Here is a 12,105-nt window from a genome sequence, read left to right as displayed (position 1 = left end):
AGCCTAGCATTACTCATGATGTACTTATGAGTAAATAAGCAGGGTGACAATATATACAGCCTTGACGTACTCCTTTTCCTATTTGGAACCAGTCTGTTGTCCATGTCCAGTTGTAACTGTTGCTTCCTGACCTGCATACAGGTTTCTTAAGAAGCAGGTCAGGTGTTCTGGTATTCCCATCTCTTTCAGAATTTTCCACAGTTTATTGTGATCCACACAGTCAAAGGTTTTGGCATAGTCAATAAAGCAGAAATAGATGTTTTTCTGGAACTCTCTTGCTTTTTCCATGATCTAGCAGATGTTGGCAGTTTGATCTCTGGTTCCTCTGCCTTTTCTAAAACCAGCTTGAACATCTAGAAGTTCACGGTTCACGTGTTGCAGAAGCCTGGCTTGGAGAATTTTGAGCGTTACTTTTACTAAAGCGTGTGAGATGAATGCAATTGTGTGGTAGTTTGAGCATTCTTTGGCATTGCTTTTCTTTGGGATTGGAATGAAAACTGACCCTTTCCAAGTTTTCCAAATTTGCTAGCATATTGATTGCAGCACTTTCACAGCATCATCTTTCAGGATTTAAAATAGCTCAACTGAGATTCCATCACTTTCACTAGCTTTGTTTGTCGTGATGCTTTCTAAGGCCCACTTGACCTCACATTCCAGGATGTCAGGCTCTAGGTGAGTAATCACATTATTGTGATTATCTGATTCGTGAAGATCTTTTTTGTACAGTTCTTCTGTGTACTCTTGCGACCTCTTCTTAATATCTTCTGCTCCTGTTAGGTCTATACCATCTATCCTTTATCAAGACCATCTTTGCATGAAATGTTCCCTTGGTATCTCTAGGTTTCTTGAAGAGATCTCTAGTCTTTGCCATTGTATTGTTTTCCTCTATTTCTTTGTATTGATTGCTGAGGAAGACTTCCTTATCTCTCCTTGCTATTCTTTGGAAGTTTGCATTCAAATGGGTATTTCTTTCCTTTTCTCCTTTGCTTTTCACTTCTCTTCTTTTCACAGCTATTTGTAAAGCCTCAGATAGCCATTTTGCTTTTTTGCGTTTCTTTTTCTTGGGGATGGTCTTGATCCCTGTCTCCTGTACAGTGTCACGAACCTCCATCCGTAGTTCATCAGGCACTCTATCTATCAGATCTGGTCCCTTAAATCTATTTCTCACTTCTACTGTATAATCATACGGGATTTGATTTAGGTCATACTTGAATGGTTTAGTGGTTTTCCCTTCTTTCTTCAGTTCAAGTCTGAATTTGACAATAGTTCATGATCTGAGCCACAGGCCACTTCTGGTCTTGTTTTTGCTGACTGTATAGAGCCTCTCCATCTTTGGCTGCAAAGAAGATAATCAGTCTGATTTTGGTGTTGGCCATCTGGTGATGTCCATGTATAGAGTCTTCTCTTGTGTTGTTGGAAGAGAATGTTAGCTATGACCAGTGCGTTCTCTTGGCAAAACTTTATTAGCCTTTGCCCTGCTTCATTCTGTAGTCCAAGGCCAAATTTGCCCATTATTTCAGGTGTTTCTTGACTTCCTACCTTTGCATTCCAGTCCCCTATAATGAAAAGGACATCTTTTTTGGCTGTTAGTTCTAAAAGGTCTTGTAGGTCTTCATAGAACCTTTCAACTTTAGCTTCTTCAGTAATTTGAATAGCTGCTCTGTAAATCAAAAATTGATTCACAAGCCCCTGGTACCATAATCATCCGTTTTATCAAGTGTCCTAAATATGTTATATATCAGTTTTCTTGGTCATAGATGAATATGAAAATATTTTTAATATAACTGTTTTTGACTATATAGTTTCTCATGAAGATACTAGTCACTTAATGTTTATATTATCCATTTCCATTGGTTGGCAGGAGGCTCTTCCACTGAGGACTCCCATGTTTTCCACTCCACCATTTTTCTTGCAGACTTAATTCATTTTCAGCCTGAAAAATCACCACTTCTAACCACTCTGAAGTTGCTCTTCTAATTTTATAACCTCTGGTTCTGTTTTAACTGTACCCAGCTTCTCATTTGTAATCTGTACTATGTACCTTCTGTATCGTGCGTTTTTAGGGATTCATCCAAGTACATCCAAGAGTCTTTGTATACAGTACTCTTAAGCTTCTCATGTGGACTATTAAACATAAGCCAGTCCCACAAGGCCAGTGGTCTTCTGTGGCCAGCCCACCATGACAGCCCAGTTTTATATATTTTTCAGCTTTATTTTTGACATATGGATTATTCTTTTTGTTCCTTTTTTGTTCTGGTTGCTTTAAAAAAAAAAGAAAAAGCCAGTTAAGAACTCACCTCTCTGTTCATGATAGATACTGGTCTATAGTTTTCTATTAATGTCTCTGTCTGTCTGTCCTCACAGAATGAAGTGGTGTTTCCTTCTTGTTAGTTTTCTTCTTTGTGTAGATTTGGTATTATTTCAATAGAATTCATCAGTGAAGCAATCTGGGCCTAGAGTTTTCTTTGTACAGTATTTTTAAACCACAAATTTAATTCCTTTAAGATTTAGGGCTAGCTGTTTCTTTTCTAGTAAGATTTGTGTCTTTGATGGAAGTTTAACTTACTGGCATAAAGTTGGTCTCAGTGTTCGCTTATTTTTCTTTTAATATATGTAGACTCTATAGTGGTGCTACTACTCATTCCTTATATTGGTAATTGTATCTTCTCTTTCCAGTTTGTCTATAGCTTTATCAGTTTTATTAAGTTTTTTTAAAGAGTAAGCCAGCGGTTTCCTTGATTTTCCTTCATTGTTTTTCTGTTTTCTGTTTCACTGATGTTTAATCTTCATTCTTTTCTTCTAAGAAGCTTAGGTCATTGGCTTAGGGTCTTCCTAATTTTCTAGTGTAGATGTTTATTCTCCTTGAGTAATCGACACTGACATCATTGTGACAGATTATCCTCTCATCCATTTGCTTTGAAATTAAGTTTGACTGATAAGAATATAGGTACATGAGAAACTATGATATGTTTTTTCCATTCTTTTTACTGTTAACCTACTGAAAAAAACTTGCTGGTAGGCAACATATAGTTGGATTTTGCTTTTTAATTTTTTCTCTGGGACTCTCCAATTGGGGTCTTTACTTCACTCACATTTAATGCGATTATGAATGTATTTGTTTTCAATCAGTATCCTGCTATTTGTTTTGTATTATATTAGTCCTAGCTGTTTATTGTTTTTTCTGCCTTTCTTTGAATTGTTCTTTTTGATGTTGTATTTTCTTCTTTGTTTTCTTTGAACTCTAACTTTTTGTGTTATTTTAGTGGCTGTTTCAGGAATTATGCACCTTTAATGTATCATAGTCTGCCTTTAGCTGATTCCTTTGTAGCTCAGTTGGTAAAGAATCTGCCTGCAATGCAGGAGATTCAGGTTCGATTCCTGGGTGGGAAAGATCCCCTGGAGAAGGGAATGGCAACCCACTCCAGTATTCTTGCCTGGAGAATTCCATGGACAGAGGAGCCTGGTGGGCTACAGTCCATGGGGTCGCAAGAGCTGGACTCAGCTCAGCGACTGCACCATCGCCACCTGCAGGTGGGGTCACACTGTTTCATGTGCAGTGTGTGCCTCACACTCTGCTTCTGCCCTCCTGGTCTCAGTGCTGCTTTTGTTATGCGTTTCTCTTTACGTTGTAAACGTTACAGTTGTTTAAACTAGTCTTTCTAAACATCAGGTTATCTATTTAAATGAGATAAGTAATAGGAAAAGAATATCTCTGTATTTACTCGCAAAGTTACTCTTTCCAGTGTTCTTCATTTCTTTGTGGAGATCCTTTTTCCATCTGGAACCACTTTTCTTCTGCTTGAAGGAATTCTTTTTTTATGTCTTGTTAGCTCAGATCTGCGATTCTTCCTTTCAGCTTCTTATGGCTAAACTAGGCATTATTTTGCTTCATGTTTGCACCATATGTTAGCTGACTATAAAATTTTAGGTTGACATTGTTTTCATTGAGAATTTGCTGTCATTCTTACCTTTGTTCTTCTGTACATAGCATGTCTTTTATCTAAGGCTGCTTTTAGGATTTTCTTTTTATTTTCCTGGTTTTTATTTTCATGATTCAAGCACTTGTGGTTCATTGTGCTTCTTAGATCTTTGGGTTTTAAGTTTTCATCCATTTTGTAAAATTATCAGTCACTGTTCTTCAAAAAAATTTTTTTCCCTGTACCTTTGGGAAGTCTAGTTCCATGTGTACTAGGACTCTTCAAGTTGTTCCACAGATAAATGACATTGTTCATTTTTAAACTGTTTTTTCTGTGTTTCACATGAATAGTTTCTGTTGCTGTATCTTCACATGCGCTCATCTTTGCTTCATTTTCATCTGCTGTTAATGTTACCAGACTATTTAAACCTCAGGCATCCTAGCTGCTTCTCTAGAAATTTGATTTGAGTATTTTTTTTATCTTTCATGTCTCTGATTCTCTTTTGAACATATGGAATACATATATAATAAGTATTTCAACTTAAGTTGTCTGCTGATGGTAATATCTGTGTCAATTCTGGGTTGTTTAGATCAGTTGATTTTTCTTCCTATTTCTGAGTTGAGTGGTATTTTCCTGCCTTTCTTCCAACATGATAACTTTTAGCTGGATGCCATACATTGTGAATGTTGCTGGAGATTCTTACGCGTGTAATGAATCTTCTTGAGCTTACATACAGTTAAATTACTCTCAAAACAGTTTGATCCCCTTGGGTCTTTGTTTTGGATTTGTTAAGTAGATTCAGAGCTGATATTACTCTGGGACTAATAATTCCCTACCATTGAGTATTTTACTCAGTGCCTTGTGAATTATGAGGTCTTCCTCTAGCTGATGGCAACAGGCAGTAGCCGGGACCTCTGTGTTCTCCTAATCCTTTCATGCAAGTTCTTTCTTTGTCTCTGAGTCATGCCCATTTATGTGGGCGTCTTATGAGTGAGAATGCCTGCATCTCCAGGGCACTGTCTGTGCAACTTTTCCCTCTCTTATCCTGTCCTGTGAACTTTGGCCACACTGGATTCCCTGGCGCTGAGCTCAACCTCCTCTTCTCACAGAGACCACTCGGCTCCATCTGGTTCTCTCCCTGTGTTCAGACCTGGGAACTCTTAGGGCAGTGAGCTGGAACTTGCTAACACTGTATATGGTGAACATACTATCTTCTCACCATTGTTGTGGATTTTTTGTTTTACTTTACATTTCATCGATAAGTAAATACAGATCGTTATCATAGTATTTTCATGACTTATATATGTATAGCGTAAATTGTTGTAAGTACATTTCACAAAAGCATTTACATATTTTTGTAGTTATAACAAACCCTCGCTATAGAGGTTTGTTTTTAAACTATGAAAGATTATTAGTGAAACTAATATTTAATCTGTGAAATAGCCAAATGCAGATTGCAGTGTGCTTTGAAATGAAATGGAAAGGTCAAATTATAGAAACAGAGCAAACTCTGATCTAAAAAATTGAACTCAGTTTTATTTTACTTTTCCAGGTGTGCCTTCTGATGCTGATTCTTCTCCTGCCAGTAATAAAATCAATGGTGCAAATAATTCTAAACCAAATCGCCCTTCTCTTGCCAAGATTCTCCTATCATTAGATGGAAATCTGGCCAAACAACAGGCCTTGTCTCATATACTTACAGCATTGCAAATCATGTATGCCAGGTAGGCTTGTTTGCTAGCTTGATGGAGAATGTTTGTTACTGTTTCTAAATACTGAGTTTTAGGTCATACACCCTTTGATAGTGAATGATGGTATTTTTATGCTTTTCTTTAATGGAGGTTGAAATATGAATTAGAAAATCAAGTTGAAGAACATTTTCATTATTCTTTTTGGCCAATAAGCTTTATACCTGTTTTGGGGGGAAGAATTAGTTGATGCTTATATACAGTAATATTTAAGACAGTTATCTCCTTCACTCTTGATAAGGAAGATATTTGATAATGTTGTCTTTTCCTCCGTTTCGCTGCTATTTTCATGCAGACTAAATAAATGGCCCATCACTCATTGTATTGTGGTTATGTATGTGATGAATAGAAATAAATACTTAGGGACATTCATTTAAACTAAAAGCTAACTTAGTTGTTGAGAGGACATTTAGTCTTCGCTGCCTTATGTGAGGCACCTTTGGTATCTGGCTTACAATAAACGTGAAATCACTGTGAATTGTGACTGCAGCCATGAAGTTAGAAGATGATTGCTTCTTGGCAGGAAAGCTATGGCAAACCTAGACAGTGTATTAAAAAACAAAGACATCACTTTGCCAACAAAGGTCCATATAGTCAAGGCTATAGTCAAAGTCTTTCCAGTAGTCATGTACAGATGTGAGAGCTGAAGCATAAAGAAGGCAGAGCACTGAAGATTTGATGCTTTTGAACTGTGGTGCTGGAGAAGACTCTTGAGAACCCGTTGGAGAGCAAGGAGATCAAACCAGTTAATCTTAAAGGAAATACATTCTGAATAATCATTGGAAGGACTAATGCTGAAGCTTTAATACTTTGGCCATCTAATGTGAATTCCAGCTCACTGGAAAAGACTCTGATGCTGGGAAAGCTTGAAGGCAGAAGGAGAAGAGTGCAACAGAGGATGAGATGGTTGGATGGCATCACTGATTCAATGGATGTGACCTTGGGGAAACTCCAGGAGATAGTGAGAGACAGGGGAGCCTGGTGTGCCTGCTGCCCATGGGGTCGCAAAGAGTTGGATATGACTTAGTGACCTAACAACAAAACAACCCAAATTATCCTTAGACTCTTTAACAACCAAGAAGATTTCTCAGAGAAATCCAGAGGCTTATTCTGGTCTGATTTTTATGTTGGCAGTTTTTCACCTGTTATCACTATGGTCATTCAGTAAATAAGATCAGGAGTAAATATTTTAGGCAGCAGATATATAGTAGTAACATTCAGTATTTTTCTAAAGCTCTCTTTTTATAGTTATCCTGTAATAATGAGGGAACCCTTCAGTAAGCAGTTGCCCTGCCCCCTGACTCTGCCATCCAGCAGAGGTAGATGCAGCTCACCACAGGCCTGGCTTTCCCTCCTGACAGAGACACCGTGGTCGGGGCCCTGATGCCGGCTGGCATGGTTGCCCCAGTGGAGTGTCCTTCCTTCTCCTCGGCACCCCCTTCTGATGTATCTGCCATGGCCAGTCCCATGAATGGAGAGGAGTGTGTACTGGCTGTTGATATTGAAGACAGACTGAGTCCAAATCCATGGCAAGAAAAGAGAGGAGAGGTAAAAAATGGTAAAGCAGTAAAGGAGTGTTTGATGAGGAAGTGAAAGGTAGCTCATTTGTGTCTTATAAAGTACAAGTCATTCTTTAACTTAATTCAGAATGTTTTTGTGTCTACTACTATGATTTTTGGCTTGAATTAGTATTCTGTTTAAAAGGAGCCTTTTAGTGTGTAGATGGGAATATTCTTTTAAAAAGTTGCTAAGTACAATGCACAGTTGTTCACCTGTAATTCTGAAACTTGAACACTCTGAAAACTAAAGGTTTTTGTAATTTATTTTGGGGAAAAACCCAGCTTGGAAAGATGTGTGCTCATTTTAGTTGTTTTCATGTGCTTGCTTGTGAATATTAATAGGTTTTCCTGGGACATGAATATGCTTAACTTTGCAGGGCTGTCTCAGATTACACTGGAGGTGGTAGCTGGTAATATAAATGTCTTGTTATCTCTGTAAAATCTGGCATATTCCAGATGACCTAAGGGGTTAAGTAAGCCTTTTGGAGTTAGATGGGAAGTGTGCCATGTTGCCAAGTTTCTCCTTTTTCTTATTCATTTTCAAACTAGATTATCTCTTCTGAGGATGCTGTGACCCCTTCTGCAGTGACCCCATCTGCTTGCTCAGCTTCTTCTCGGCCGTTTATCCCAGTAACAGATGACCCAGGAGCTGCCAGCATCATTGCAGAAACCATGACCAAAACCAAAGAGGTCAAGGGGTTTTCTTCTTTAATGGTTTATTTTGAAATAATCTTAAATGTACACTCAAGTTGCAGAAATATTTCCTAGACATAGAACATGGTATACTCCTTTGTGTTATCTACCTAGATTCTCTAATTGTGAGTGTTTCTAAACTGTTGGTGGGAGAGCTGCATGGCATAATCCCAGCCTTCCTTAAAGCTTCAGAGTGTGCTTCCTAATTATCAGGACATTGCCACTGATCAGGGACTATTTTCTGCCCGAGACCGACTCAGATTTTGCTCATTACAGGTCTAGAACTTGCCAAGGGGTGAGGGTTACCTCTTTTTGTTTTCAATATGGAAGCATCCTTAAGTTCCTCTTTTTATAAGAAATGCCACAGGAATGATGCAGAGTTCTTTTCAGTGCATTCTATTGAGGTGTGTGCATTGTTGATTTGCTGCATCACAGGTGATATTAATTCTTATTACTTTGTTAAATTTGTCTACAAGATTTCTCTATTGGAAGTTAATAAATTTAAAAAAAGCATGTGTTTAGGTATTCCTGGGGAGATAATTTACTTTGGGACTATGTTACTAGCTTTCCCCTCATTATGTTTTCATCTGCCAGTTTTTAGTATCTCTTGATAATTCCATCTGGGTCCATTACTACTGTGACAATTGTCAAGTAGTGATTTTTCAGATTTCATCATTCCTTTTGGAATACCATTGTTGTTATTCTTCAGTAAGGAAGAACTTTCCCTTTTCATCTCATCTTTCTGTTGGTATATATTCATGGAATTCTATTTTACTCAAATAATGACATATGTTACTATCATCATTTGACACCCAAATTGTCCCAGACTTGGCCTTTGGTAGGCCTTTCCATCTGGTTTGTCTTTCTGCTGTGCCCCCATATTTCTTTGAGCACTTTACCTTATAGCACAGTCAGTTTAGCTCAGTCACTCAGGCCTGTCTGACTCTTTGCAGCCCCATGAACTGCAGGACTCCAGGCTTCCCTGGCCATCACCAACACCTGGAGCTTGCTCAAACTCATGTCCATTGAGTTGGTGATACCATCCAACTGTCTCATCCTCTGTCGTTCCCTTCTCCTGCCTTCAATCTTTCCAGCATCAGGATCTTTTCCAATGAGTTAGTTCTTCACATCAGGTGGTCAGAGTATTGGCGCTTCAGCTTCACTATCAGTCCTTCCAGTGAATATTCAGGACTGGTGTCTTCTAGGATTGAATTTCTTTGCAGTCCAAAGGATTCTCAAAGAGTCTTCTCCAACACCACAGTTCAAAAGCATCAGTTCTTCAGTGCTCAGCTTTCTTTATGGTGCAGCTCTCACATTTATACATGACTACTGGAAGAACCATAGCTTTGACTAGATGGACCTTTGTTGGCAAAGTAATGTCTCTGTTTTTTAATACGCTATCTAGGTTGGTCATAACTTTTTCCCAAGAAGCAAGCGTCTTTTAATTTCATGATTGCAGTCACTATCTGCGGTGATTTGGAGCCCCCCAAAATAAAGTCTCTCACAGTTTCCATTGTTTCCCATCTATTTGCCGTGAAGTGATGGGACCGATGCCATGATCTTCGTTTTCTGAATGTTGAGCTTTAAGCCAACTTTTTCACTCTCCTCTTTCACTTTCATCAAGAGGCTTTTTAGTTCCTCTTCACTTTCTGCCATAAGGGTGGTGTCATCTGCATATCTGAGGTTATTGATATTTCTCTCAGCAATCTTGATTCCAGCTTGTGCTTCTTCCAGCCCAGCGTTTCTCATGATGTACTCTGCATAGAAGTTAAATAAGCAGGGTGACAATATACAGCCTTGACGTATTCCCTTCCCAATTTGAAACCAGTCCATTGTTACATGTCCGGTTCTAACTGTGGCTTCATGCCTGCATACCGATTTCTCAGGAGGCAGGTAAGGTGGTCTGGTATTCCCATCTCCTTAAGAATTTTCCACAGTTTCTTGTGATCCACACATCAAAGGTTTTAGCATAGTCAGTGAAGCAGAAGTAGATGATTTTCTTCAATTCTAAGATCTAGCAGATGTGGCAATTTGATCTCTGCTTCCTCTGCCTTTTCTAAATCCAGCCTGTACATCTTGAAGTTCTCGGTTCATGTACTGTTGAAGCCTAGCTTAGAGAATATTGTGCATTACTTTGCTAGCATGTGAGATGAGTGCAGTTGTGCAGTAGTTTGAACATTATTTGGCATTACCTTTCTTTGTGATTGGCATGAAAACTGACCTTTTTCTAGTCTTGGCCACTGCTGAGCTTTCCAAATTTGTTGGCATATTGAGTGCAGCACTTTAACAGCATCATCTTTTAGGATTTTAACTAGCTCAACTGGAAGTCTATCACCTCCACTAGCTCTGTTCATAATGATGGTTCCTAAGGCCCACTTGGGTTCTCACTCCAGAATGTCTGGCTCTAGGTGAGTGATCACACCATCGTGGTTATCTGGGTCATTAAGATCTTTTTGTATAGTTCTTCTGTATATTCTTGCCACCTCATCTTAATAGCTTCTGCTTCTGTTAGATCCATACTGTTACTTTTCTTTATTGAGCCCATCTTTGCCTGAAATGTTCCCTTGATCTCTGATTTTCTTGAAGAGATCTCTAGTCCTTCCCATTCTACGTTTTCTTCCATTTCTTTGCATTTATCACTGAGGAAGGCTTTCTTATCTCTCTTTGCTATTCTTTGGAACTCTGCATTCAGATGGGTATATCTTTTTTTTTTTCCCTCCTTTGCCTTTCACTTCTCTTCTTATATTAGCTATTTATAAAGCTTCCGGAGACACCGTTTTGCCTTTTTACACTTCTTTTTCTTGGGGATGGTTTTGATCATGGCTTCCTGTACAATGTTACAAACCTCCTTCCATTGTTCATCAGGCAGTCTGTCTGTCAGATCTAATCCCTTGAATCTATTTGTCACTTCCACTGTTTAATCATAAGGGATTTGATTTGGTTCTTGCCTGAATGGTCTAGTGGTTTTCTCTACTTTCTTCAGTTCAAGTCTGAATTTTGCAATAAGGAGTTCATGATCTGAGCCACAGTCAGCTCCCCGTCTTGTTTTTGATGAATGTATAGAGCTTCTCTGTCTTTGGCAGCAAGGAATGTAGCCAAATGGTGATGTCCGTCTGATTTCGATATTGATTATCTGGGTGATGTCCATGTGTAGAGTCAGCTCTGGTGTTGTTGGAAGAGGGTGTTTGCTATGACCAGTACATTCTCTTGGCAAAACTCTGTTACCCTTTTTGTATTCCAGGGCCTAACTTGCCTGTTGAATTGCTTTGCTATTTTGTTAAGGATTTCTGTACCTATATCTTTTCCTAATTTGCATTAAAGCATAATACTGATGAGCTAGGCAGTGTTGCTCTTCTGTTTGTAGGAAGAGTTTGTGAAAGATTGGTGTCAATTCTTTAAATATTTGGTACAATTTTCTCTGTTCGAACATATTCTCATTATTCTTTTATTTTGTTGTTTACTGTACAACACAGAATTCCAGGTTCATCAAGATGTTTTATGCTGTAGCACAGAAATCCTAATTCTCCAAAAAATCATGGTTCTTTTTCTTGGAGATGGTATTTCAAAGCCAAGATCTGAAATACCTTTAGTTTTCTATGGCGGGAAGTGCAGTTCATTTCCTTTCTTACTGGGCAGAGCTAGAAAATACGTGTGTATATATGCTTTCAAGAAGTTATGCATGTTAATATTTATTTTGGTATATACCTACATATATTGAAAACCATTGGTTCACAGCAGTACAGTCAGTACTAAAACTGCAGAGGGTTCATTCTAGTTTCTTCCTTTTCTTTATTGATCATGCTATTCTCTGAAAGTGAGGAATCTGGCTCCTGCTATTGACAGTTTAATAGCTTCCCCTCAGGTAGCCGTCTTCTCATTTGGCTGTCTCTCCTCACACATACGGATATCCTCCTTCCCCTGCATAGCTTCTGGCACTCAAAACCCAGTCTGCCTGTGCAGGGATGACCTCTCCTCCTGCTTGACCCACTCCTGTCCCCAATGCCAGCTGGCCTCAAGCAGGAACACTTTCCACTTGGCTTGGCTCTGCCACATTGTGGCCTCCCCTCCATTGTGGACGACCTCCCAAGCCTGCTCAGGTGCTCCTCTTCCCAGGCCGTCTCATCCTGCTCACATGGTCTCCCTTGCCAGCATATCCCCCTTGTGAACAAGCATATTATTTTAAATTAC

At 38.9% G+C, this 12,105-nt stretch overlaps 1 protein-coding gene and 1 pseudogene across 8 annotated transcripts in view; one reads left to right on the top strand and one right to left on the bottom strand.

Moving 5' to 3' along the window:
- The window catches only part of HERC2 (HECT and RLD domain containing E3 ubiquitin protein ligase 2), a 243,534-nt gene that overhangs the window by 177,200 nt on the left and 54,229 nt on the right, over nucleotides 1-12,105 (top strand). For all 8 annotated transcript variants that reach the window (XM_004004470.5, XM_012129843.4, XM_060409588.1 and 5 more), the window contains 3 exons: nucleotides 5,470-5,641; nucleotides 7,027-7,213; nucleotides 7,774-7,914. In XM_004004470.5, the coding sequence (XP_004004519.1) occupies nucleotides 5,470-5,641; nucleotides 7,027-7,213; nucleotides 7,774-7,914 (500 nt within the window). The remainder of the gene's footprint in view (nucleotides 1-5,469; nucleotides 5,642-7,026; nucleotides 7,214-7,773; nucleotides 7,915-12,105) is intronic.
- On the bottom strand, nucleotides 1,821-2,119 carry LOC114112864 (NADH dehydrogenase [ubiquinone] 1 alpha subcomplex subunit 5-like; annotated as a pseudogene).

The sequence above is a fragment of the Ovis aries genome, chromosome 2 (assembly GCF_016772045.2).
Source record: "Ovis aries strain OAR_USU_Benz2616 breed Rambouillet chromosome 2, ARS-UI_Ramb_v3.0, whole genome shotgun sequence".
Classification (NCBI taxonomy): Eukaryota; Metazoa; Chordata; class Mammalia; order Artiodactyla; family Bovidae; genus Ovis; species Ovis aries.
The sequence above is the reverse complement of the archived record's forward strand: the minus strand, read 5'-3'. Positions and strand labels throughout refer to the sequence as shown.